This window comes from Lissotriton helveticus, chromosome 3_1 (genome assembly GCF_964261635.1).
Source record: "Lissotriton helveticus chromosome 3_1, aLisHel1.1, whole genome shotgun sequence".
In the NCBI taxonomy this organism is placed as follows: Eukaryota; Metazoa; Chordata; class Amphibia; order Caudata; family Salamandridae; genus Lissotriton; species Lissotriton helveticus.
Genome location: NC_136061.1, coordinates 1,098,322,063 through 1,098,346,114, shown reverse-complemented (window position 1 = coordinate 1,098,346,114; position 24,052 = coordinate 1,098,322,063). Strand labels below are relative to the sequence as shown.

Genomic DNA, 24,052 nt, shown 5'->3' with positions numbered 1-24,052 from the left:
ACTCAAGCCATAACTGCCTAGATAGGGAGTCAAGGGAGTCTGAAGCCTGGAGCAATGGCTCAGACAGCTGCCAAGCAGAGGGGCAAGGATTATGGGATACCGATCCCTGAAAGTCCTGTGGTGGAGGTTGATGGGATCCCTCAGTAGGAGGCCCCATAGCCAACCGGGCAAGACATTGCTGCTCTAGGTTATCTACTTGAGCTTGCCAGCTGGCAGGTTGAGGGTGGGTCCACCAGTGTTGAATTCTGACAAGTCAATCAATCAATCATTGACACTTATAGAGCGCGCTACCTACCCGTAGGGTCTCAAGGCGCTGGGGGGGGTGCCGCTACTGCTCGAACAGCCAGGTCTTCAGCTTCTTCCTGAAGGAGAGGTGGTCTTGGGTCAGGCGCAGGTCGGGAGGGAGGGAGTTCCAGGTCTTGGCGGCCAGGTAGGAGAAGGACCTTCCTCCTGTAGTCGCTCTTCGGATGCGGGGGACGGCGGCGAGGGCGTGGTTGGCTGATCGGAGGTGGCGTTTGGGAGCAGATAAAATGTGTCCTAGTATTGAGGGCTTGAGGCGCCAGGCCTCCGTTCATGCAGCAGGTGAAGCCTCTAGGGATCACCTAATCTACTTGAAGAACAATTTCCTCTACAGTGAGCATATGGTTCCTAGTGTTGGGGAGCCGGTGTGCTAGTGGTCCCCCTGTGCTACCGAACCTTCCTTCTAGGCCTGACCCCGGAAGCAAGACAAGATCTTTGCTATGCTTGTCTCCCAGTTTTATTGACCCTGAATAAAGAAAGCCTCAGAAACATTCTGCAGGTCCTGTCCCACCTGAAAGGCCAGTGGGAAATCATGGAAAAAGCACAAAGCTCCCCTGATCCTATTACCCGTCACTGGCACCCCCTTTGAAAGGGTGGGCATCAACGTCATTGGAACCCTTGTACCCCGGGACAGCCTTAGAGAGCAGGTTTGTCCTGGTCTTAGTCGGTCATGCCACCTGCTACCCAGAGGGAATCCTTCTGAGGTCAGTGACCACACCTAAGGTGGGGATAACTCTGATAGAGTTCTTTACCCGTGTTCTCTAAGAAGATAGTATCAGGCAGACTCAAACTTCATTTCAGCATACATGAAGTTCATGAGGGATAAGTGTAGTGTAATCTTCAAATTCACCACAACCTTTCACTCCCAAACAAAATGATTCAGTTGAATGATTCAACAAGACCCTTAAAGGCATGATAAGGGGCCTGCCTGAGCCCTTGAGACATAAGTGGAGCATCCTATTGCCATGCATTCTCTGGACTACAGGGAGGTGACACACAAAGGAGTAGGGTTCAGCCCCTTTGAACTCCTCTATGGACACCATGTTGGGGGACCTCTTAACTTGTCAAGAACAGGTGGGAGAAAGCTCCCAAGAAAATCCCAAGGATGTGGTCCACTACAGGCTGGCCCTCCGCAACCAGATGCTCGGCTTCTGGAAGAAGGCACAAGTAACCTAGAGGCCAGCCAAAAAGTGATGAAACTCTGGTACGACCAGTAGGCCACACTGTTGGAGTTTCAGCCTGGCCAAAAGGTATGGGTCATGCAACCAGTAGAGCCCAGAGCTTTCCAGGACTGCTGAACTGCCCATATGAGATAAAGGAGCAAAGGTGCAAGGCTTCCTACCTGGTGGACCTCCAGACCCCTAGGAAAGCCCTAAGGGTGCTCCATGTGACCTTCGAGAGGTCCGAAGTGAGCATCCTCCTAGTGACAGATGACGGAGTGGAAGGGAAGAGAACCTCTCCCCGACCTCCTCTCTGCACAGGAACACAATGGGCCAGTGGGAGGTGTCAATCTCTCTGCCACCAAGAACCCCAGAACAGCAAGGTTAATGTTATCAGTTACTGGAAAAGTTTGCCCCATTATTCTCCCTCAACCACGGACTCACACATCTGTGCATTCAGGATGTTAACACTGGGGACAGTCCACCTGTAAAGAACAAAATGTACAGGCTGTCTGACACGATGAGGGCCAACATCAAGGAGGAAGTCTCCAGAATGCTGGCATAAGGGGTGATTGAGCCCTCTAATAGTCCTTTGTCCAGCCCCATGGTATTGGTACCAAAGGCTGCCCCACCAGGTGCCAAACCAGAACTCTGGTTCTGCATGGTCTACAGAGGACTCAGCTCAGTCACCAGGACTGATGCACACCCCATCACAAGTACTGATAAGCACATTGACAGGCTGGGCACTACCAAATTCCTCAGTACTTTTGGTTTGACTTCAGGGCACTGGCAGATCACCTTGACTGAGGGGCCAAAAGAGAGGTCTGAATTCTCAACCCTGGAGGGTCTTTGCCAATTCCAGGGGATGCCCTTTACATTGAAGAATGCTCCTGCTACCTTCCAATGGTTAGTTATTTGGGTCCTGGCTTTCTGTGCTGCCTACTTAGACATCGCCGTTTAGAGTTCCAGCTGGGAGTAACCCCTTTATTGCATCATTGAGGTGCTTCAGGCCCTGCAACAGGCAAGCATTTCTACCAAGGCAAGCAAGTGTCATATTGGGCTGCCTTTCATGGTGTCCTTTGAACACCTGGTAGGTGGAGGCTGGGTGCCGCCTCTCCAGGCCAAGATTGAAACTATCATGGCCTGGCAACTACCTAAAACCCATCCAGAAGTAAGAGCTTTCTTAGGCCTCACTTGCTACTACATACAATTTTTTAAGTGCTAAGGCACCATTGTTGCCCCCTTAACTGAGTTGACTTCTAAGAGGAAGCCCCGATTGGTAATCTGGAAAGAGGCTTGTCAGAAAGCCTTTGTATCTCTGACTGGAGCTATGGGCCCAGGGGAATCATTGTGCAGACAGATGCTTCAGAGATTGGCATACGGGAATGTAGAAGGCCCAGGCCAACTGCTAGTCCAAGCACTGTAGAAGTTGAGGCCATAGCTGTTTGGGACTTACTTCCTGGTTCACACAGACCACAGACCCTTCAGATAGCTCATGCAGATGAGGGGTGAAAATCCCAAACTGTTAAGTAGGTCAATCTCCCTACAGGGAATGGACTTTACAGTGAAACATCGCCAGAGGACAGACCACAGCAATGCTGATGGTCCCTCCAGATTCTTCCGCCTTAGTAAAGAGAGCTCCCAAAGGGTTGGGTAGCTCTCCCCACTTTCAGCTGGGGGGGACACTTGTTAGGCCTGACAATCTTAGGGTGGTCTTCCCCCAAATTTTTGCCTGCCTCCCTTCATTCTTCTGACCTTGTTTTTGCTTCTTTAAGGACTCTGCACACTTTACCACTGCTAACTAGTGCTAAAGAGCTTGTGATCTCTCCCATATATATGGTAATATTTGCTCATCCCCAATTGGCATATTTAATTTACCTATAAGTCCCTAGTAAAGTGCACTACATGGGCCCGGGCCTATAAATGAAATGCTACTAGTGGGACTGCCGCACTGATTGTGCTGAACTCTTGCCTTGCTGTGTTACCCTGCTGCCTGCTGCTCTCTCTCTGCGTGGGTGAGCAGGACTGGACCGGCATCACTTGAACCCAGAGTGACTCCAAACCTCGTTGGCTTCCCTCCTGTTGCCTAAGTCACAGGGACACAAAAGACTTAGAACCCTCCTGTACCAATCCTTGGGCTGTCTGCTTGTGAGTCTCTTCTGCCAAGTTGTCCCACCCCAGTCCTGGACCCTTGGAAGTGGACCTAGGGCATTGCTCCAGTGGAACTGGCACATCCTCCACTGCGAGAGCAGAATCAACGCATTGCTGCAATTGTGGGAACCGGACCGGCACTTTGCACTCCGAACCACAGCATCGCACTCTGAATCACCGCTTCGGAACTGACCCATTCCCGCCAGTGGCTGGAGCAGAATGATGCATCACTTCTACACATTGGTAGAAACCCGGTGCTTTACATTTGGAACTGCTGCTTAGCTAATGGAATTGATGTATCGCCGCAGTTGCATGAAGAAATTCAACGCAACATTTTACCTGCATGGGAATCACCAACGCATCTCGCTATTGCTAGGATTGTGTTTCCTGCTTGGTCAGGGTGCATACCTCTGCCAACCAGAAACCCAATTTCTAACACCATGCACTTACATTAAATAATGGAATATTTTCAAATGATTTCTACATTAATCATGACAGGTTCCTACCCCAACATAACCTGCATAGTCACCAAAATATTGAATCCTAATTATTGTGCGACAGAAATATTGAAGCAATAATATCAACAACAAAATTAAGATTGGAGTTTAGGATACCACACCAATACTTGCTAATAGATACTCACCCTCATGATATTATTGTTGCAAATGTTTTGCTTTATTTTTAACACAATATTTTTCAAGGTCTATATTCAGTAAGCATGAGCGCTAAATCCGCTCCGCTCGCGGATTTTGCGGATTTTCGGTAAATTCGCGATCCGCGAACTCTCGCGAATTTACCGAAAATTCGCAATCCGCGAGCAGCGGATTCCTAGGTCAAAAGTTCAAGCCTTGCTGGCCTGTTGTTGTAACTATTTTACGATGGCGCCGGCAAGCTGCCAGCGCCATCGTAAAATAGTTACTAAATTAGCTTCAACAGGAAGCACTAATAGATAAAATCAAGCAGGCGCTCGTGCATCTGCTTTATTTTATCTATTCGCGCTTCCTGTTGAAGCTAATGTAGCAACTATTTTAGGATGGCGCTGGCAGCTTGCCGGCGCCATCGTAAAATAGTTTACAGGCCAGGCAGCTGTGCCCTCTTCCCAAAACGGTGGCGTCTTCTTGAATAAATATGAAGGGCAGGGTTCATTCTGGCACGATGGTCCTGGGCTGGCACAAAATTAAACCTCAACCGGAAGCACTTACAGATATCATGTAAGCATGAGCCCTAGTTGAAGCTTAAATTCAGTGACTCATTTAGCGGCCCCGAAAACAATCGTGAGCGTTGTCAAGGCTGGGCAGCTGTCTCTGATCGGTATCTGACCTTTTATACACACAAGAGGCATGTGCACTCGCATGGAAGCCCCGCCCCAAATCCGCAATTAGGAAAATCCGCAAATACGCGGATTTTGCGGATCCACGATCCGTGAATACGCAAATTCGTGAATCGTGGATCCGCAAAATCCGCCCATGCTTAATATTCAGACATACAACCATTGTGGTTATTGAAGCTGATTTAAGCACTAAAAGAGCTTATCCTTGTGGTGTCAAGTGTGTGTCACATAAACAGAACAAACAATGACATTTGCTGCAAAACCAAGGAGTGCGTCTAAGGTTATCTTACTATAAAACACTAGCAAGACAATCATTTCTGGGATGTGTAGGTTCTCGCGGCCCTCCTAAGGTACACTGCAAAGTTGTAATCAGAAAAGGATAAACAAGAGAAAATATCTTCGCCTTACCAATACAGTAGACATATAGTACTCATTGTTGCTGTCCAGATGGCAAAGTCCATCATTTGGTATAACAATCCCGGCCAATTTGCTGTCCATTCCAAAGTGGGAGTCGGCATCAGTCACAAAAACCAGAAGATGCAAAGAGTCATTTCTCCAGCCAATTTTGTCCTAAAATTATAATATAACATATCTGTTAAAGCTGAATGGATCTTAGCCCAAAGCATAAGAGAAAGTATTACTGAAAATGAAATTGGAGTCGCAGACCGGGTTTGTAAAGCAATTTTTGTTCTGATATGTGCCCTGTACACGCATAAAATTCCATTTATGTATTAGGTAATGCGGGACGAAGGAAGTAAGAGAGTGTTCATCATTTTTGGTGCAACGTCATCATAGGCTAACCTACAATTTACCATATATTGCTCATCACTCATTGCCCCACAAACGCATACCTTTTTGTGATCTTTTCCTTTTAACCTTGGCATTCAATATTCCTCTTTGTTTTATCTCATTTTAATTAGCGACTGGAAAAATATTAGGGTGAAATTGAAGGCAGGCACTTAAGAGTCCCTTACCTGCTTGTCTTTAAGTGTTAGGACCAGGTACATTTTATGCCCTTCGAATGATGCTTTGGCCATGGAATACTGCTTAACGCATTTGTTGGTAATTATTTCCAAACCTCACTTAAAATAGCAACCATGACATTTAGGGGCCCATCAGGATGGCGGGCGGATTGCCCCCGCCAGGCTTGCGGTAGCCACTGCCAGCCTGGCGGGGGCAATCCGCCCGCCATCTGCACCTAAAATCCCCCCCGCCATATTAGGATGGCGGTGGGACCACGGCAGACGGGAAGACCGTCCGCCGCTTTTCCGCCCCGGTCGCCTTGCGACCGGGGCGGAAAAGATTTAATATGGTGGCGGTGTCTAAAAGACACCGCCAGCCATATTATGATGGGCTGCTTTAGATACCTTTCCGCTGCGGCGATGCCGCCACAGAAAGGCATGCGGTCTTCACTCTGGGGGCCCGCTGCGGGTCCCCAGAGTGAAGGAGAGGTGGGATGTGCACACGGGGGTACCTGTGATACCCCCCTGCATTTGCATAGACAGTGCCTGCCGCTTTGTCTATGCAAATGCATTAATGCATTTTAGCATTGTGGTGGGCGGTGCTGAGGGCACCGCCCACCACAATGCTAAAAATGCAGGAAGTGCCCGCCACTGTGGCGGGCACATCCTAATACCCCCCACGGGACCCCCGCCCTCATGGCCGGTGGTCCCAATCCCCGGTAGGATGACGGGCGGACAAAGTCATGTTTTGTTTGCATGGAGTTGCACGATGACTCACATCCCATTAACATTAATGATGTGGTAGGTGTTCAAATATTTGACACTTGTCCCTTTGGGGCAGGGCTTTGTGCTCCCCCCGGCTGAAAAAGGAGTGGCTGGTCTCAGCACAATGCAACATTATGTTGCAGCTAGGCTTTTTCATACACAAAAGCCTCTGTGTTGCTCTAAAGAGCAGAAGATGTGCACCTGTGTTTGTGTAATTTCCCAACTATTTCTGCGTGAAACATACACAAAAGTGCAAAGTGCAAGTCCCACGTGCAACTGCCAATAAGAAAAGAATTGTATTAGTTCGAGAACATGTACAACTCGTATACAGTGTATCATTAAGAGTCTTTAGATCAGAAAGTAAGGCGTTGCCTATATTTTTATGATATTCAGATGAGAAATCTATTGTTTTGTAAGACAGACCATACTCATTAAATGTTATTCGTTTGCACATTTTTAAGTTTTGGTAGTTGTAAAGCCTGCAATAGGCTTTAAAATATTGTGGAGCTCTGTACGTGGGGAGCACAGAAAATAAGTGATGATAAATGCACGGAGAATAACCAAGATACGTAACCTAGCAGGGGGGGACCTGGAGGGGTGCAGTGCTGGGGAGTTTCCAAATGTGCCACAAGAATAAGCGAGCACATTTTAGTGTGGCCTCTTGCTCCAATATTCAAAGACTGGGCTATGGGTCACCCCCCACCCCCTGAAACCATTAGCTAGTTTGGGTCAGTCCACTTCCGTCACTACTTTCAGACTTCGTCAAATCACTTCTTGGATCAGCCAAGAAGTGTATATATTCCTCAACCAATGCTTTTGGCGGTTTGGTGAATCATTCAGTCGAAAAGTAAGTGGTTCCATTGCAATGCATGAGGGATTGTGCTACATCTTAAAAATACAACGAGCACACTTTTATATCCCCTTAAATCATTTATCTCATACGTGCGTTCAAAACAGAAAACATATTTTCACTTCAACTACTGCTGTATTGCAGTATGGAATAGAAGCCCGCCCACTCTCCGTCCATATTTGTCACTGGCTTGTGTCATTGTCCTTCGTAAATGATGGCTTCTGATTCGTTAATAGGCATGTTAGTCCCTCCTTAGTACCGCATTGTCTTCATTTGTAACCTACCATGAGGACTGGCCCTTTTACTTCGGTTGTTACACAGTACATCTTTTTTTGTCTGTAAGTACTATTTTCTTTAATGAGTTTCTCCTACTGCAGGCGTGACATGCTTTCCTGCAACATTCAGCTTGCCATGCATGCTTTCACTTTCTGAGCAGCCGGGACAATGGCATCTGCTTCTATGAATAGGCCTTGCATTTACAAGAGTTTGAGCTATTGGCATTGTAAATGACAATGCCTTTTATATAAGTGTTAATTAGCAAAACAAATGCAAGACCTATTGCATTGCAAATGCTTGTTTACTAATGGCTTCCATCATCTACTAACAACTACTAAATATTCAGAACGAATTAGTGTAAGAACTAGCAAAACGGGAAGTAAGCTTCAGTTCCAGTATAATATGTACAGTTTTGTCTCAAAGAGGTTTTTATGCATCCAGGTGTTCTGGTCTGGTTCAAATTTCATTTCCTGCTCACAAAGAAGAAATGTAATCAACAAAATATTCTGTTTGTGTCTAAATACTATGCAAAAGCCCTGTGCCAGCTTTTTTGGGACACCTATTAACAACCTGTAGAACAGCAGGCGTGTGCTACTTCTAACATTTAGTCAATTTCCAGAAAAGAAAACAAATAATTGGTTTCTGCAGCAGTGAATCTAGTTGATAACGTATGTCCCAGAGTATTAAGGTAAGTCGACAATAACTAGTTTTATTTTGAAAATGGTTTTATGCATACTGTTCTTCTGCTCTGGCCCAAATTTCTTTGTTCCACCAAACCAGAAAGTCAGTCGGCATAATCCGTCTTGTGTCACAAGGATTGGGGGTGTGCACATGTTCTGTTCAGACTTTGTTTGCAGAGTCACTGACTTTTATATCTTTCCACGCAATTTCTCTGTCTGACATCAGTTGGAGCCCTCATGAAAAATAAACCATGTTGAATAATAATAATATCTAGCATAATCTGTTTTTGAATCAGGAAAACATAGTAATAAAGAAAGTGAGGACTCCGGAGAAGATCCTACAGGGTTGAGCTACTCTCTCCCAGGACACCGGCTGTGATGCTGAAGAGTTGAGCTATTCGGTTTCCAGCAAGTAGTCTCGCCAAAGCCAAAAGTTCTGGTTTTAATATACTAATGCATGCAATCAGCATTTGTACCGGGCTTGGATGTGTACCACAGTAGTCAGACCAAATGGGTTTGGTGAGGCCTGTTTCTGTACCATTCACCCACATGTTGTGCCTTCCGAAAATGGATGGTGAACTAGTCTGTGAGCACTATGAGACAGATGCATCAAAGGGTTTTGCCCATTCTGTGTCTATGGGAAATGTGTTCATGCATATGGCCCTATTCTCTTTTGTAAAATTGGTACAAAGAGTAAGACTTGCTTTTCAGTACAATTTTTTATGCAGTTGCATGATCCATGCCATTTTATTGGTGGTCCACAAGGCGGGCTCATTTATTGGGGCCTATTCCCCACACAAAGATAAAGGGGCATATTATCAAGGAGCGGTGTTAAAATTATCGCCTATTTATCGGCAGAAAACTGCAGATAAAACGGCGATAATGGGGCTTGATAATACGCCCTTGTTAATTTCCATAGAAGCCCATGTTAACACCAGAACATGGGCTTCTATGGGAATTAACAAGGGCGTATTATCAAGCCCATTATCGACATTTTATCGGCAGTTTTCTGCCGATAAAAGGGCGATAATTTTAACACCGGTCCTTGATAATATGCCCAAAGTTTATTAGTTGGTTGAGTTATGGTTAAATGGAATCGCAATTCATCGCTTAAAGCCTGTAGGGCGCTTCGTGCAGGACATGTGTGAATTCACAGTTGTGTGACAAAGAATCACAGGCAGTTGTAATGTAATGTAAGCCACTGAAACTTGAAAATGACCATAAATAATTTTTTACCTTGCAGACTGCCGCTTGCATGATTGCATCAAATCCGCCCTCGCGAGTGTCAATATTAGCGGAGATTCTCTGTTTTTGGACAATTTCGTTGAATTCTTCAGTATCACTTGTCAACCGTAAACCATGCTTATATCCAAAATTAGGTAAGCAGAAATAGGACACACTCCTGTTAAAAAAGTAAGGTATTTATGTGTATATCTTAAGGGATTTATGAGCAAATATTTTAATGCACCGTTGCACAAGCATCTGTTAATGTTAATTTTATAATCAGTCTGACGCTATATTAGTTCTCAGAACAGGCAACCTGTGGTGTTTATAATTTACAGGAACATGATGCTAGATGCTAAATCCATGGTAAACGTGCTTAAATTAAAATATAAATTCACAGAACAGGTTGTAACCAAGTTGTGATCCATGTTTAAAGAATAAGGGGTATGTCCCTTGAGTCTAAGGTCTGTGTGAATGGATATGAATAGTGTGAAATAATTGAAAACGTGAAATAACACAAAACACAAAATAACACAACACACTGTTTCATATACATGTGTGATTCTAAACATAGGGGGGCATAATTACTATTATATCTCGCAAGGCAATGCAGCAAAATAACTTGTGGCACTGCGTTGCGTGAAAGGGAGAGAGCAAAAATGGTCCATATTCATAAGGATATGGAAAAATTCTTCTCTTTCCTTGCACTGGTGCACTGTGTGCTACCTAGTGCGAATGCAGGCACCGGTGCACCATTGGAAGCTACCTTCCTGTACAAAAACAATCCTCTTTGTATATTTGCTGCAGAATGCAGCACACATGGAACGAGAAGGTAACAGGAAGAAATAAAGATATTTCTACCTGTTACACCTCCGATGGGTAGGCAGGCAGACCGTATTGACATAACACAAGTTTTACATGGGGGGGATTCATAGAAACGCCCTGGACTCACCCATGCAATACATACTCGATGCAAAGTAAGGTAGATAGCGCTATGATGTTATGATAAAGAAATGCATGTATATCTAATTCTTTGGTGAAATCAGAATAATGATTACCTACTTTTGGCTAGACACCTCAAGGTTTTGAGTTGTTTCTGTGAGAGTGTGGTGTGGTTGTAGTCAAATGTGAATGAATGACAGATTTTTTAAATGTTTTATATTTCTTTATGTGGGATGGGATGGCATGTGTGATTTTAAGCATATATTGTATTAAACATTAATTTGCTAAGCATTTTGCACACTGTATGTGAAATTTCAGCATGAAGTAGCATAATTCTTGCTAAAAGTATTACTGTAAACAATAAATTAATAAAAGTTTATATGAATTTTTGTGTGTTGTGCTCTGTGCTATCTTTTTGATTATTGATTATTTGGAACAGCATACCAGTGCAAAAGGAATTTAGGGTAAACTGGCTGTTCGCCTTCTTTCCTTAGTACTCTCTGTCCTGCATCCTTTTTAGTTTTCTCAGGGGACCCTTTAGTCTTTTTGTTAACATGTGGCACACAACCATCTGCTAAGGTGGTGAAGACCAGGGTGTCAGCCAACCCAGCTGTCAAGGATTCCTATCCATCAGAGCTAAATGAAGCCCTTAGATTATAGTTAAACCATTTTTATTAGAAATGTGCAGAACTATTCAACCATGCTCATACTCAGTCTCCCACTTCATGGCCAACCCCCTTCACTGGCTGCTGATTAAAGAAACCCTGTATGAGCCACTGCAAACGGTACCTACAGCTCTACAGGTCACTCCACAAGATACATCTTGAAGTTGTTTACACTACAATAACCAACCCACCCATTTTCTGCATGTAATCTTGTTAAATGCTAAAATCCCATCCCTTTATGCAGACTACCAGTTAATCACACAATCTGGAAAGGTATGCATTGGTGGAGCTTCTTTCCACAACAGAGTGCTTCCATCATAAATATCCCAAACCTACTCAGGTGACTTCATGTTGTAATGACCAGTCATACCACCATATTATGCCATTTAGAATATATGTTTGCATTTATCACTATTTTACTGTCCTTATTAGGTGTCCCGGCACAGAGTTAATTAAGAAGTGCCACACAGTGTTTTGCACAAATCCATACATTTAGTATAATCCAATTTATGATGATCCATGAATTTGGAAGATAGCATAATGGAAGATAGTAAAACTAGATGTGGAAAATTTGATTTAGGAGTAAGATCAGCTTTCAGAGAGGACATGAATTTGCAGTAGGAAAATAATGGTGAAAGAAAGAGATAGGGAGAGAGATAGAAAGGAAAAGAGAGAAAGTAAGAGAGAAAGTGAGAGTGTGAAAGGAACAACTGTCAGCTTTGCAGTCAGATTCAAAAGTTAATGGTGATGTGGTGCTTTTATCACCTGTGTTGTATTTTTAAATGAATATGAAATAATGTTTTACGCCAGTGGTTCCATCACTTTTTAGGACCATGACCCACTTTTTAGAATGACATAATTTGATGGCCCACCTAGCTTTAATGGACATGAGGCATGCACATTTTTATTGTGACTAAAGTATTGTGTGGTTGTGCTCTGTCATTTACAGACAGCACTTTTTCTATTGAAATGGCCACTAAATTTGCACAGACATACAGTTTTACTGATAAAACTAAATCGCACACAAATAATAATGTGTGGGAATCGGGTTCCAGTGAAAATGTATCATTTGTGCACCACCAAGTGAATAGTCTTGATTTGTTTAGATCTTTTAATACATTTGCTTCCATCACACTTGAGAATTAAAAAAAAACAAATGGGCTTCATTTTGCTTTACTAACTGCTGAATGTGTACAATTGATTTGCAGATATTTGCATTTTGATGCGTGTTTCAAAAACTGACACCCTAAAGCTTTTCCTTTCCAACACCTTTAGCCCAGTGAGACTGTCACATCATTTACTTTACTTTTCTTTCTCTGACAGCAAAGTGAGAGGAGGGTGTAAACACCAATCCCCATGTTCAAAACCCAATGTTTTATGCCATTTAACTGCCTCTGAATTAGAACTCATTAAAGTCTGGGCAATATATTTGGCTCAACAATGGCCAATACATTGTAATCTTCTCATCTGTTGCCGCTGAAACAGAGGACTTGAGAAGAAATACAGAAACCATCTGTTAGCTGCCAGCCAATGTAACTTAACCATAAGTATTCAAGAGAAAACAAATTCCTCAATGACTTTATGAAACACCCTAAATGTACACATACTATTTTATTCAATATAAGTGCTTAGAAATGCTCCCATCTCGTGTAATGGTGATAGGAATTTCCACGTCGGAGTGATGCTGATGACATGTAACCGGGTAAACTTTGCTGATTCTTTCTATTCACTGTGTAAGTTCCTTACAAGGTAGGTAGTATGCATTACATTTACAACACTATTTGATGGTGATATTTTTAGAGTAAGCAATGTTTGGTCTCTTTAGGATCATCATATAGGAAATATATGCTAAGAAATGACATACAGTATTGAGATTAAATGGAAAATTAAAAACACGAATGGGAAACAATTCTGGGACTTTTTTTGTTTCTTTGTAGAGTGCAGTAAGGTTTGGAGGAAAGATTACATCTGACATTTAAATTATTAAGCTCCTGATTTAAAGTTTGATGAATGGTACTACATCTGTCATGGTAGCAAATAATATTACCTCTACCCTCTTGATGGACTACAAATTTAGGGATGACCACTAACCCAGCAGTCAACTCTGTACCATGAAGGAAACCACAGTCACAGTGGGTGCCTACAAGGTACAAAAGGTTTGGTGGGCGGGCGTCATCAGTGTTGACATCCGTCCACCAAACTTTTAGAATTTTGTTTTGTTTTTTAAAGTGGGAGTTTGTTTTTGAACAATTAAAAAATGAACCGACACCTTGGGAGTTTTTCCAGGAATCAGTTACCACTTGTGCTTGAAAGACCTCAAAAACACTATAAACAACCATCTGTGCCTACACTCTAGATGTATTGTAAATAGATCAATCGGAGGGACAGTTGGACTATCAATCCCCCTGTTTGAGAAGTTCTTGTAGCCAATGTAACTTGGCCACTATAAAAACAACAGTGGTTCTAAAAGGGCCTTTTTACTCCACGGCGGATGATTTATTAACAGAGGTGATGTATTTTAACCAGGCTTTCTCTGGTGCATTGTTTTCGTTACTTGCCATTAAGCCATACACGTGTCCTTTAAACCCCAGAACTGCTTTGTACTTCCTACCTTACAAATGTTGTGACTTGTAGACCACTGACTTCACATATGGGACCTCTTATGTTCTCAAACTGCCACACCCACCATCCATAGTCATATCCAGTGTGGCATTTTACCAGGAAGGGTACACACTTCCACTCCTAACCCTTAATCCTGACATACCGAGGCAGAAGCCGGCATAGCTTCCAACAATTCTAAACCAGTCATTATAACAATGTAGAATCCTGCATAACAGCTTTCAGCATGCTTCTGTTGATCATTCCACTCTGTGATTTACTTCTACCTGTGATTGCTAGGTCCTCCATTATTCCGCTTGCCCTGCGCTTCAATTGGTAAATGACTGGAAATATGCCACTTTTTTAGACACAGGTTATGATCCAGGAGATGAGGTCTAGTGATTCATCTGCTAACTTTAGAACCCGGGGACATGAATTCTAAATTTGGCTTCACCACTTGGTTGAAAATCGTGTAATTTTGTGCAAATCATGAATATCCCTCTGCTTAAAAATTATTATCTTGCATTATCTCCCACCACTGTATTAATAGACAGCTCTCTAGGTAGGTTTGCACTATATAAATACCAATACGTACATACATGTATTGATGACATATACTACTGTTCTCAAGGACACATTCCATTTTACTCACAGCTCACATTTTACTAAACTCCTTCTAAAATCCATGAGTAGATTGCTGAAAACAGAAAGGATTGCTGTTTTTTTCAACACTACCTTGCAGAAGTCTGACCTTGGATGGTTTACCTGCAAGGATTCTGAGCATCCTCAGGAACTGTTTTGATGAATGGTGAAACTGGCTTCTCCACGAAGGAACCGAAGCCCAAGTGAAAGTTGCTTGTTAATTTTGACATTTCCTTCGAAAGGGTGGACCCTAGCTCTTTTATCATTCCCAAGTCATCGTCCATTGATGCAGAGAGGTCCATGAGGTAATATATGTCAACAGGGTAATCTTCACTTTGTTGAACATCAACTTGTACTGTTACTTCATTACCTATGGAAGGCAAAGCAAATATATCCTGAAAATCAGCACCACAAGCTTCAGTATGGGAATTACATTTTTTTCTTGATTCTTTGCATTGTTAACTATACATTTTAAAACAAAATATTCCTAAACAGAATATTTCCATGAACTTTGGGTGCATTGGTTGGTCAGGGTTGATAGGTACATGGATGAGCACGTCGGTAGGTAAGATGGGAAAGAAGTGATATGCTGATGTAGCTAGGTAACTTGTTTGTAATGGGATGGTTGTATGAATGACTGAATACATTGATGATAGGGTTGGTAATTGATTGGATGCTGGCTAGCATATGTGGATTTATTTGTGGGTGGGTGAGTGGCTGGTTGATTTATTTTGGCAGGAGGTGTATGAAAGAATAGAACAAGTTTGTTTGAAATTGTGTGTCTGGATTATGTGTTGGTGGATCCAGGAATGGACAGGTGGATTATGCAATGGGGTTTGCTAGATTAAAGTTGGATGGGAGTATTTAATGGCTTAGTGAATAAACAGTGTATGGGTGTGTGGGTAGGTGAGAATAGCTGTCTACGTGTTGTTATGAATGGGTGGGTTGAGTTGGTGTACAGATCGGGTGAGTGGTTGGGTGGATTGATGATTGATAGATATGTGAAACAGTAAAATATCAGATTGTAATGCATCGCATACCAACACAAAAGTCCAAGCTAGCAAATGCCCATTGCACAACAATTATGTCATATTTATCAATTCCTCCAGCCTATTAGAACATGTTGGTACCATATTTTGGTATGGTGTAATCTATGTGTCAAGGGCTCTTTAAGTGTGGCACACACCAAGGAATTATTTTTTATTTCATAAATGTGTACATCACAGCAACCAATATAATAATATTGCCACTAAAATATGGAGGCAGATTTGTGATTAAACAAAGATTCCTTTCCTTCCTCGATGAGCCTACAGCTTGTTGGCTTTTTCTGGAGTAATTTCTGAGATTTATCCAACAAGCACATGCCCGAAATGGGAGCTAGAATTAGTCTGTTTAATGAAAGCATCCATTAGTACTCTGAGATATTGTAAAAGTATAAATCTACACTTGCCTGTAAGACAACTCTGAGATATTGTGAAAGTATGAAACTGCACTTGCCTGTAAGACACCTTGAGCAGTTGGAGGCCTTTTGTTCAAACCTGAGTGTCACTTATAAATCACTTGCTTGTTACTCTAAGAGGTGTACACAGCCTGTCATCCTTTCAAGGTTGAGAAGATCAGTAGTTTTGAGGTAGATAATTAAGTAGCAACTGATTTTATAGTTACAGCTTTGTAAATTGATAAATACTGTTGGGATGAAATCTAGCCAATTTAAAGATATATGCCTCACTAAATAAATCACTACACCTCTCTCTTTCAATTTCAGTATACTAATGTGACCAGGAATGCGTAATTAAGGTTAATGAGGAAGCCATAACCTGCACCTGGATAAATCCTTGCCAAAAAGGCTGCCTGAAAAACCTCCACAGCTTTACATTCATGCAAACTTTAGTATTTAAAATCAATCAACACTATTAGCATGTTTGTTCAAAAGCTGCTGCATGGATGCACAATATTTTAGTTTTTGGCATTTGCATATGTTGTGAGGTAACTGCCAGGTAACAATGAGGATCATTTTTGATATGGGGCCACTTACCTGCTCGAAGTTTAAGAGTCATCTTTTGCGGGGCAATATGAGTGGCATCCGTACCGTTCTCACGGATCCCCACTCCAAGGGGCCTATGTTCCAAGATTTCAATGTTGGAAGTGGGGAATTCAATGAAATTAGAATCACATCCCTTTGACAGAAGACTCTCTGGAGTATCACATCTTCCTCCTAACCCAATTGAGTCAGAGGTGAAATTCTAAAATTGATTAAATGATAAAAACACAAGATTCAGTGTGATGTACAACATACAGCAAATCACGTATGTGTTCCACATTTCTCATGAGTTACAAATACAACCCTTTATAAATATTCCATTACACTGTTTTCACTGACCTGAACAAGTTCCAGAAAATAAGTAACTCAGCATGCTGAATTCAAAAAGTATTGCAGGGTGACACTACTAGCTAACACAACTTCTGGAAGATCATCTTTCAACAAATATACTTCTTGAGAAGGTACTGTTGACATGTTTTTGCTTTGTACAGTATAAACACAAACAAATGGAGTGTAGAGGCAAGGAGCACGATCATTCAGAAACATCTGAATTCACTGTGTGAGTCTCAAAAGACGTGGAGCAGTAAGTATATTGTGCATTTCTTTACCTTCAGAACCTGTTAATAACTGCGTTTATCACCTTCAGTGGTTGGACCAACCTATTCGGGATATTTAACGCAAGGACTGCAGCATACACCTGCTCAAAGCTTACACCTCATTCTCTCTCTCACTATATAATATCACTCTATCAGTCCTCCTCTCTCTTCCTTTCTCTTTAGTTTTCAATGCCTCTATATCTTTTCTTTGGTAAAAGGCGTTTTTAAGTATATGATCAGTTTTGAGTTCAATACTGTGCCCATATAGTCAATGACAGACTTAAAAAACAATATTTACCCTTCAGACTCCAAGCACCCACTGTAGACCTTGGATTAACTAACAGCAGAAAGCACTGACAAAGCCAAACTGTCTCACCTATGTGAGATATATTGGCTTAGCAATGTTTTTCAGCCATATTGTAGAGCAGTGTGGCTGCTGCACAACATAGCTTGCTACAGAACCTCTCATGTATCTTCTTTTCACCCCTTTCTTTCCTGCTTCTTTCTTTCTATCATCCTTTGACTCATTTTCCAGCAAGCCAAGATAGAGGGGATTAGCTAAACATATATTTCAAAGTACCTGTAATCACTGCTTTACAAACTACGTTTGACTAACCTCGTAACAGAAATGCTAATGTATCTGCTTATAAAATTAACAAAATACTTTGAAATAGGTCTAAGAAAAGCACTTAAGAAGCAGGATCGGAAAGCTTTAAAAACTGCTTTTCTTTCTTATGGAGAGTGCGTGTTTATAGTAGTACTGGTTAGTTTCTGCATCTATTTTGCAATTTCCAGTGATTTACTGGTTCCAGTTGCCAGTGTAGAAATCACACAAGTTGCAACAGTAAAGGCGAGAGATGGCCTTTTGCCATCATTTCTGTGGTGGTGCTGGAAGAAGGAGCACTTGGTTCGATCTCCAAGGCTTTATTTATGTATTGTAGTGCTGTTTTCTCTCAGTTTCAAGGTCTTCTGCAATCACCCTTTAACCCAGTTGTGGTGGCACCCAGGGGGTGGCATGATCAGTGGTACCCTGCTGCATCTTTTGTTTCAGTTTCCCATCAAGGAATGAAAGGCCTTCTCCAGTTTAAGTTCCTCTCTATCAGACTTTGGAATACTACGGGGAGTGGGGCAACACAGACAACAAGAGGGTGGGGGTAGGAGGAAAGAGGCAACACTAATAATGGGAAGGTCGGAGTGGGAGGGAAGAGCAACACAGATAACGGCAGGGTGAGGGGTGGGACAGAAGAAAAAACAATTACAATGGCTGGTAGGATTTGGAGGGAAGAAGCGAGAGGTGGGGAATGGGAGGAAAGAAACAACTGTGAGTAATAAAAAAGAGCACCTAAATTAATGCGCTATCTGGCAAAGGACCCTAATCAAGATTAAGAAATCAGTGCTTGGGCCGTGCTCCAGAATAAAGAAGCAGAAATGGTGCTGGCTAGCACCGCCTAATTAGGAGGGAGCAAATGAGTGAAAATGTAGTCCACAAACGGTAAGCAATGGGCAGGCTCCGAGCCGCTTGTAGATCAGATTATCTCTCGCAAACGGGAGCACGTGTTGTCGCAGGCAAGACCTAAAAATGATAGATCAAGTCATAACATCATGTTACAGCAGATTCACACTGTGCCAGATCAGACTTTTGCTAACAAAGTTTTGTAAAATATAATGTTCAGAGGCATAATTCAAAGAGTACCATTCTTGTGTAAATGGCCTGCAAATACATTTGGGATATTGAAGAGGATCGCCACTTGATGAGCAGGTTAACCCTTACAATGAGAAATTATTACATGGGGTGAAAAGATCATTGTGGCTACAACAGGACCATCTCAAGGAGAGAGCATGGAGCAGGGAAGAGCTCTTTTCCCTAGGCCCAGGACTTATTGGGATCTTGCACTCATGTTACATCCAGTAGCATAGGCAGTGAATCCTGGGCCCTAGAGCAAAGACGAAATGGGCCTACTGGATGCTGTTTGAATGATAAAATATAGAACAATCAGGGTTCAGTGGGCCCCTCAGACCGCTGGCCACGGTGCCACTGCCCCAGCACCTGTTGCACCAGTGGATGCTACGGCCCCTGGTTATAACACGCGGTTACATAATTCAAGCCAGGCCTGACCTGTTCCTTCATAATGCGTGACATGGTTGTGTCAAATACTGTGATTTCCCGTATGCATCATACTTGTTTCCAAACATTATGTGCTGCAATATGGATGGTAAACCAATAAGGGTTGTGAGCCTCACCAACGCTTCTGACATACCTGAACTATATGACAAACATTAGACCCTTAAAATGATAATAGGTCTCTATCATTCTGCAAGCTCCACTGACTCGGGCACAGAAAGGGGATAACTAAGATGTTTAATATCATTCCATTTTAGCCTGTGAACCTGCTTCACCACCAGCTTCCTTGATCAAAGACAGGTCTTGGTCAGGTAGTAAGCAGTGCAGTGGCGGTGCCCAGGCTAGCTTGAACTAGCAATAATAAAATTAACTAAGTGGAGTTGAGAGATTTCACTTAAACTGATGTAACTGTTACCACCCCAAATTGTGTTTAGTTTTTGGATGGAAAGACTAGGAGAATGGATTAGGTAGGGATGTATGACATTACAACGCATGCTTTTACATCGCATGCTTTTACAACGCGAGTTTTACAACGCATACCATTACAACGCATAGCGCTTTGGGGTGCTGGATAGTGAATAGTTTAATTTACTATTCCAACTCCAGTCCCCGTGGACACTAGGGAAGGTGTTGGACAGTAAATTAAACGTATTCCCTATCCTAGAGCGCCCCCCAGCGCAATGCGTTGTAATGGTTTGCGTTGTAAAAGCTGCGATGTAAAAGCATTGCGTGGTAAAAGTTGCGTTGTAAGTGATGTTTCCCATTAGGTGGATATTTTTCTCAGCATAAATAAGGAGTGTGATGCTGCTTTTATGGTTATATAATAAATGGAGCAGTAAAGATCGGCATTGTTAATGTTAATATTAATGTAACTTCACACGAACACCCGGGGGTATCTTGGCGCAAAGGAACTAAAAGTAAGCCCAAAATATCATGCATTAATTCTGGAATAACCTAGTCTTAAGACTCTTTCTAAATGAGGCTAGTGAACTTGCTGACCTGATATGCATCGGAAGCATATTCCATAGCTTAGTCGTGCCATAGCCAATGCTTCGTCCCCCCTACCTATAGGTGCGAATCCTGGGCACCCTCATAGCTTGGTACCAGTAGTGCGAAGCTGTCTACCTGGATTATACCAGGAAAAAATTTCTCTTAGGAACACAGATTCCATATTATTCAAGGCCTTAAATGCTAGGCATAGCGTCTTGAACTTGATGCGACTTGCTACAGGAAGCCAGTGGAGACTTCGGATTTCGTTCAAAACTGATTCGTGCTTAGGCAGATTTAGTAGGAGTCTAGCGGCTGCATTTTGCACCATCTGCAGTTTTTATTATGTTGTATCTGCATGTTCAGGTACAGTCCATTGTCATAATCTAATTTTGATAGTAGCAATGCAGTCACCACCATCTTCCTAGCATCCATGGGGCTAAAAGGAAGGACCTTCTTCAGTTTCTTGAGCAAGTAAAAAGTGGCAGAGACAGTAGCGTTAGTTTGCTTGGAAAAATCAATAGCCCAAGATTTTTCACTTTTTCTACTGGTTTTGGAAATTCTCCCGTCTCTGTAGACCACCATGCCATCCCATCTAGGTTGGAGGTTGCCAAAAATCCCTATTTTGGTTTTCTCCGAATTAAGTTTAAGACAGTGCTTGCCCATCCAGCTGTTAATGTCCAGCATACAGTTTTGAAATTGCAATACAGGGGATGCTTGCTCTTTATACACAGCTACCACAATCTGTGTGTCATCGGCTTACGATGTTAACCCGAAATGTTGGATCAGCGGAGCCAACTCTCACACATAGATATTAAAAATGGATGGGCTAAGCAATGAGCAGAACATAGGGGTCCACATTAAAGTGATCCAGGGTCACTGTTTGTCTTCTTTCTGTCAAGAAAGATGATAACAAGGACAAAGCCCGACCCTTTACCCCTAACTTTTCCAGGGGTAATCGCAGCAGATTATGATTAACAGTCTCAAATGCCGCTGACAGATCCAAAAGGATGAGGTCAGCGGCACCTCCTCTTTCCATCACAGTCCTGTTCTCTTCAGTAGCCCTTAATCAAGGCTCCATACTGTGTTCTGGACAAAACCCGAATTGAGAGAAGTCGAGTAGGTAATTTTCTTGAACAAATTGAGCTAATTGTTTATTCATGATTTTCTCCACTATCCTAGCTGGAAAAGGCAACCTGGCGATAGGTCGATAATTGCATGGGTCATATGCATCCAGGCATGGTTTTTTTATCAATGGAAGGATCGATGCGTCCTTCCAAAGCGCTGGAGAAATTCCCACGGCAAACATGGTATTAAAAATTTCCGTAAGAGTAGGACTGACCTCCTTTGCTATACCTCTCGATACTGCAGGGTGGCAAGGGTCTAAAGAGGACCCAGATTTGATATCCGTAATAAGTGTTTTCACTAGCTCACTAGTTACACAGGCGAAGTCCTGAAGTGTATTTTTGCAGGGGTCAGTGTTAGGGGTTTCCTCAACTAGCTCATGCATAAAGGTGGCCTCAAAGGAGTCATAGATATTGTAAACTTTGTTCATAAAAGTATTGGCAATATCATCACAGAAGCCTTGATTGCTTTCTGTGTCCTTTTTACTAGGCAGGGAGTTGAGCTTCTTTACTACTCCAAACAATTATTTTGTTGAATTCTTAGCATTCTCAATCTGTCTGGTAAAAAAGATTCCTTTATCCATGACCAACATGGTCTTGTACTTAGCCAGTGCAGACTTATAGTTACTTTTTTCTAGTTTATCGTATTTAGCTCTCCAACGTCTATCTAATCTACAACATTTTTATTTTTCCTGTCGCAGAGTCTCTGTAAACCAAGGAGCAGAGGGAGATTTCCTGTTACCTGAAATTTCACAAATAGGCACAATAGCCATAAAAGATTAATTGAGCCAGTCTGTGTATTCGCTCGCTGCCAACTCTGCATTTGTACTAAGTGTAGGTCTAGACATACCCAAGTGGGTCTGGAGCATAGTTTCATCCATCTTATTCCAGGCTTTGTAAGTATTTGGGTAGGCTTTGTCTGCAGCCACCACTAGTACTTTAGGGATAGAATGATTAAATACAATTATAGAGTGATCCGTCCAGGTGAGAGGATAGATATCCTTTACTGTCAGGTTCAATATGGAAGAAAACATGCCATCCAGTGAGTGTCCAGCCCCATGCGTAGGGTTATACACCAACTGTGAAAGCCCTACAGTTTCAAGAGTATCTAGAAGAGTGACTGATCTGATTCTCGGTCAGATCCTCTAGATATACATTAAAATCACCCAGAATGGTAAAATCATGTGGTGAGAGAGGGTTCAAGCATGGAATCAAATTGTTAACAAAAGAGCTTCTTAAGCCAGTTGGGTGATATAAAGGAATGTCCTTAAAGGTCTTTTTTGGATTCAATTCCAGGGCAAAGTAGAGTGCTTCACAGTGGGGGTTGGGGCTGAGGAAAAAGTGGCTCCAAACAGCTCACAATAGATTACAGCTAGCCCACCACCCCTCTTAATGGGTCTATCCAGCCTTGTGGATACATATCCTGGGGGTACTTCTGTTACGTAGTCCGGGTCCGTCGCTGCGCCGGCCCAGGTTTCAGTGAGGAATAGCATATCCAAGTTATAGTGAGATATCAGGTCAGCTATTTTATATTTCAGAGATCTAATGTTAATAAGACGACAAGAGACCTCCGCTGAAGTTTCTAGGCACTTTACCGTAGGCCTCATCCCTGAGGCCTAACATATCCTAACCGTCTATTCTGCTTTGAGGGAATAACCACATACACAGCTCTGCCCCTCTTGTAGAAGATCATTATCCATAATAAAGCGGCAGCAATCGGGTCTAGAGGTCTCATAGGCCAGGTCAAGCAATTTCTTACCTGTATATGTGACAGGTTCTGACATAATTAGACCAGGGTTTCTTGCCCTGGGCCCGGTCCAGGCGCGGATGGGTGTAGACGGGCTTGCCTTTAGCAAACCTTTGGTGTGCCTGCTGCGGTCCGTTCCAGCCAGATTAAATATGTGGTTGCGGAAAAGAACTAGACTGCTCACCACCGGAAACAGCCAAGTGGTTCCAGAAACTACAATGAGCCTGAGCTGACTTCTCTGTGCCCTCTGCTCAAACGGCACACAGCTGCGGCGGAACGGGGCAGGAGCCTCTCAGGCTGAAGCAGAAGGCAGAGGTGAGGTAAGATACCTAACCACTCACGGTTGCAACTAGCATAAAAATAGCTAATGTGTCAGCAAGTAGCACAAAAAATACACGTAACGATCAAATCACACCGGCATGTATGCCAAACAAAGCATTATCAAATAATCCAGTACACATTTAAAATCTTCGAGTGCCCAGACTACATCCATCCCAGAAGATACTGGTTGAAACCCCTTTTCAAACGCTTGGGAACACGTATACATTCGGTGGCTCTTCGAATTTTATTGACTGATACCTCTCCACCTATAGTCTGTGGTGTCTCTAAATTTTTAAAACGTTCCTGGTTGATTCGTTGCAATAGATTGACTATATCGGTTTAATTCTTTTTAGCTAATTTATCCTGGGGTGCTCCCTAAAATTTTTATATATTTTAAGAAATGTATGACATACGTGTATTTTCTCTTAAAAAATGTTGTTTTTAATGTATGTTATGCTTGTAAGATATCTTTTGCATATCGAATAAAGCTTTCATCCATTTAAAATCGAATATTTTAAAATAATAAAAAGACGGGCAACAGGGCGACAAAGTTTGTTGTGTGCACTGCA

General features: G+C 42.6%; 1 protein-coding gene across 2 annotated transcripts in view; it reads right to left on the bottom strand.

Annotated features, from left to right (window-relative positions):
• ITGB6 (integrin subunit beta 6) overlaps positions 1 to 24,052 on the bottom strand; it is a 238,631-nt gene that overhangs the window by 190,421 nt on the left and 24,158 nt on the right. For both annotated transcript variants that reach the window (XM_078681677.1, XM_078681676.1), the window contains exons 4-7: positions 16,581 to 16,788; positions 14,669 to 14,915; positions 9,711 to 9,876; positions 5,350 to 5,511 (exon numbers count right to left, since the gene is read on the bottom strand). In XM_078681677.1, the coding sequence (XP_078537803.1) occupies positions 5,350 to 5,511; positions 9,711 to 9,876; positions 14,669 to 14,915; positions 16,581 to 16,788 (783 nt within the window). The remainder of the gene's footprint in view (positions 1 to 5,349; positions 5,512 to 9,710; positions 9,877 to 14,668; positions 14,916 to 16,580; positions 16,789 to 24,052) is intronic.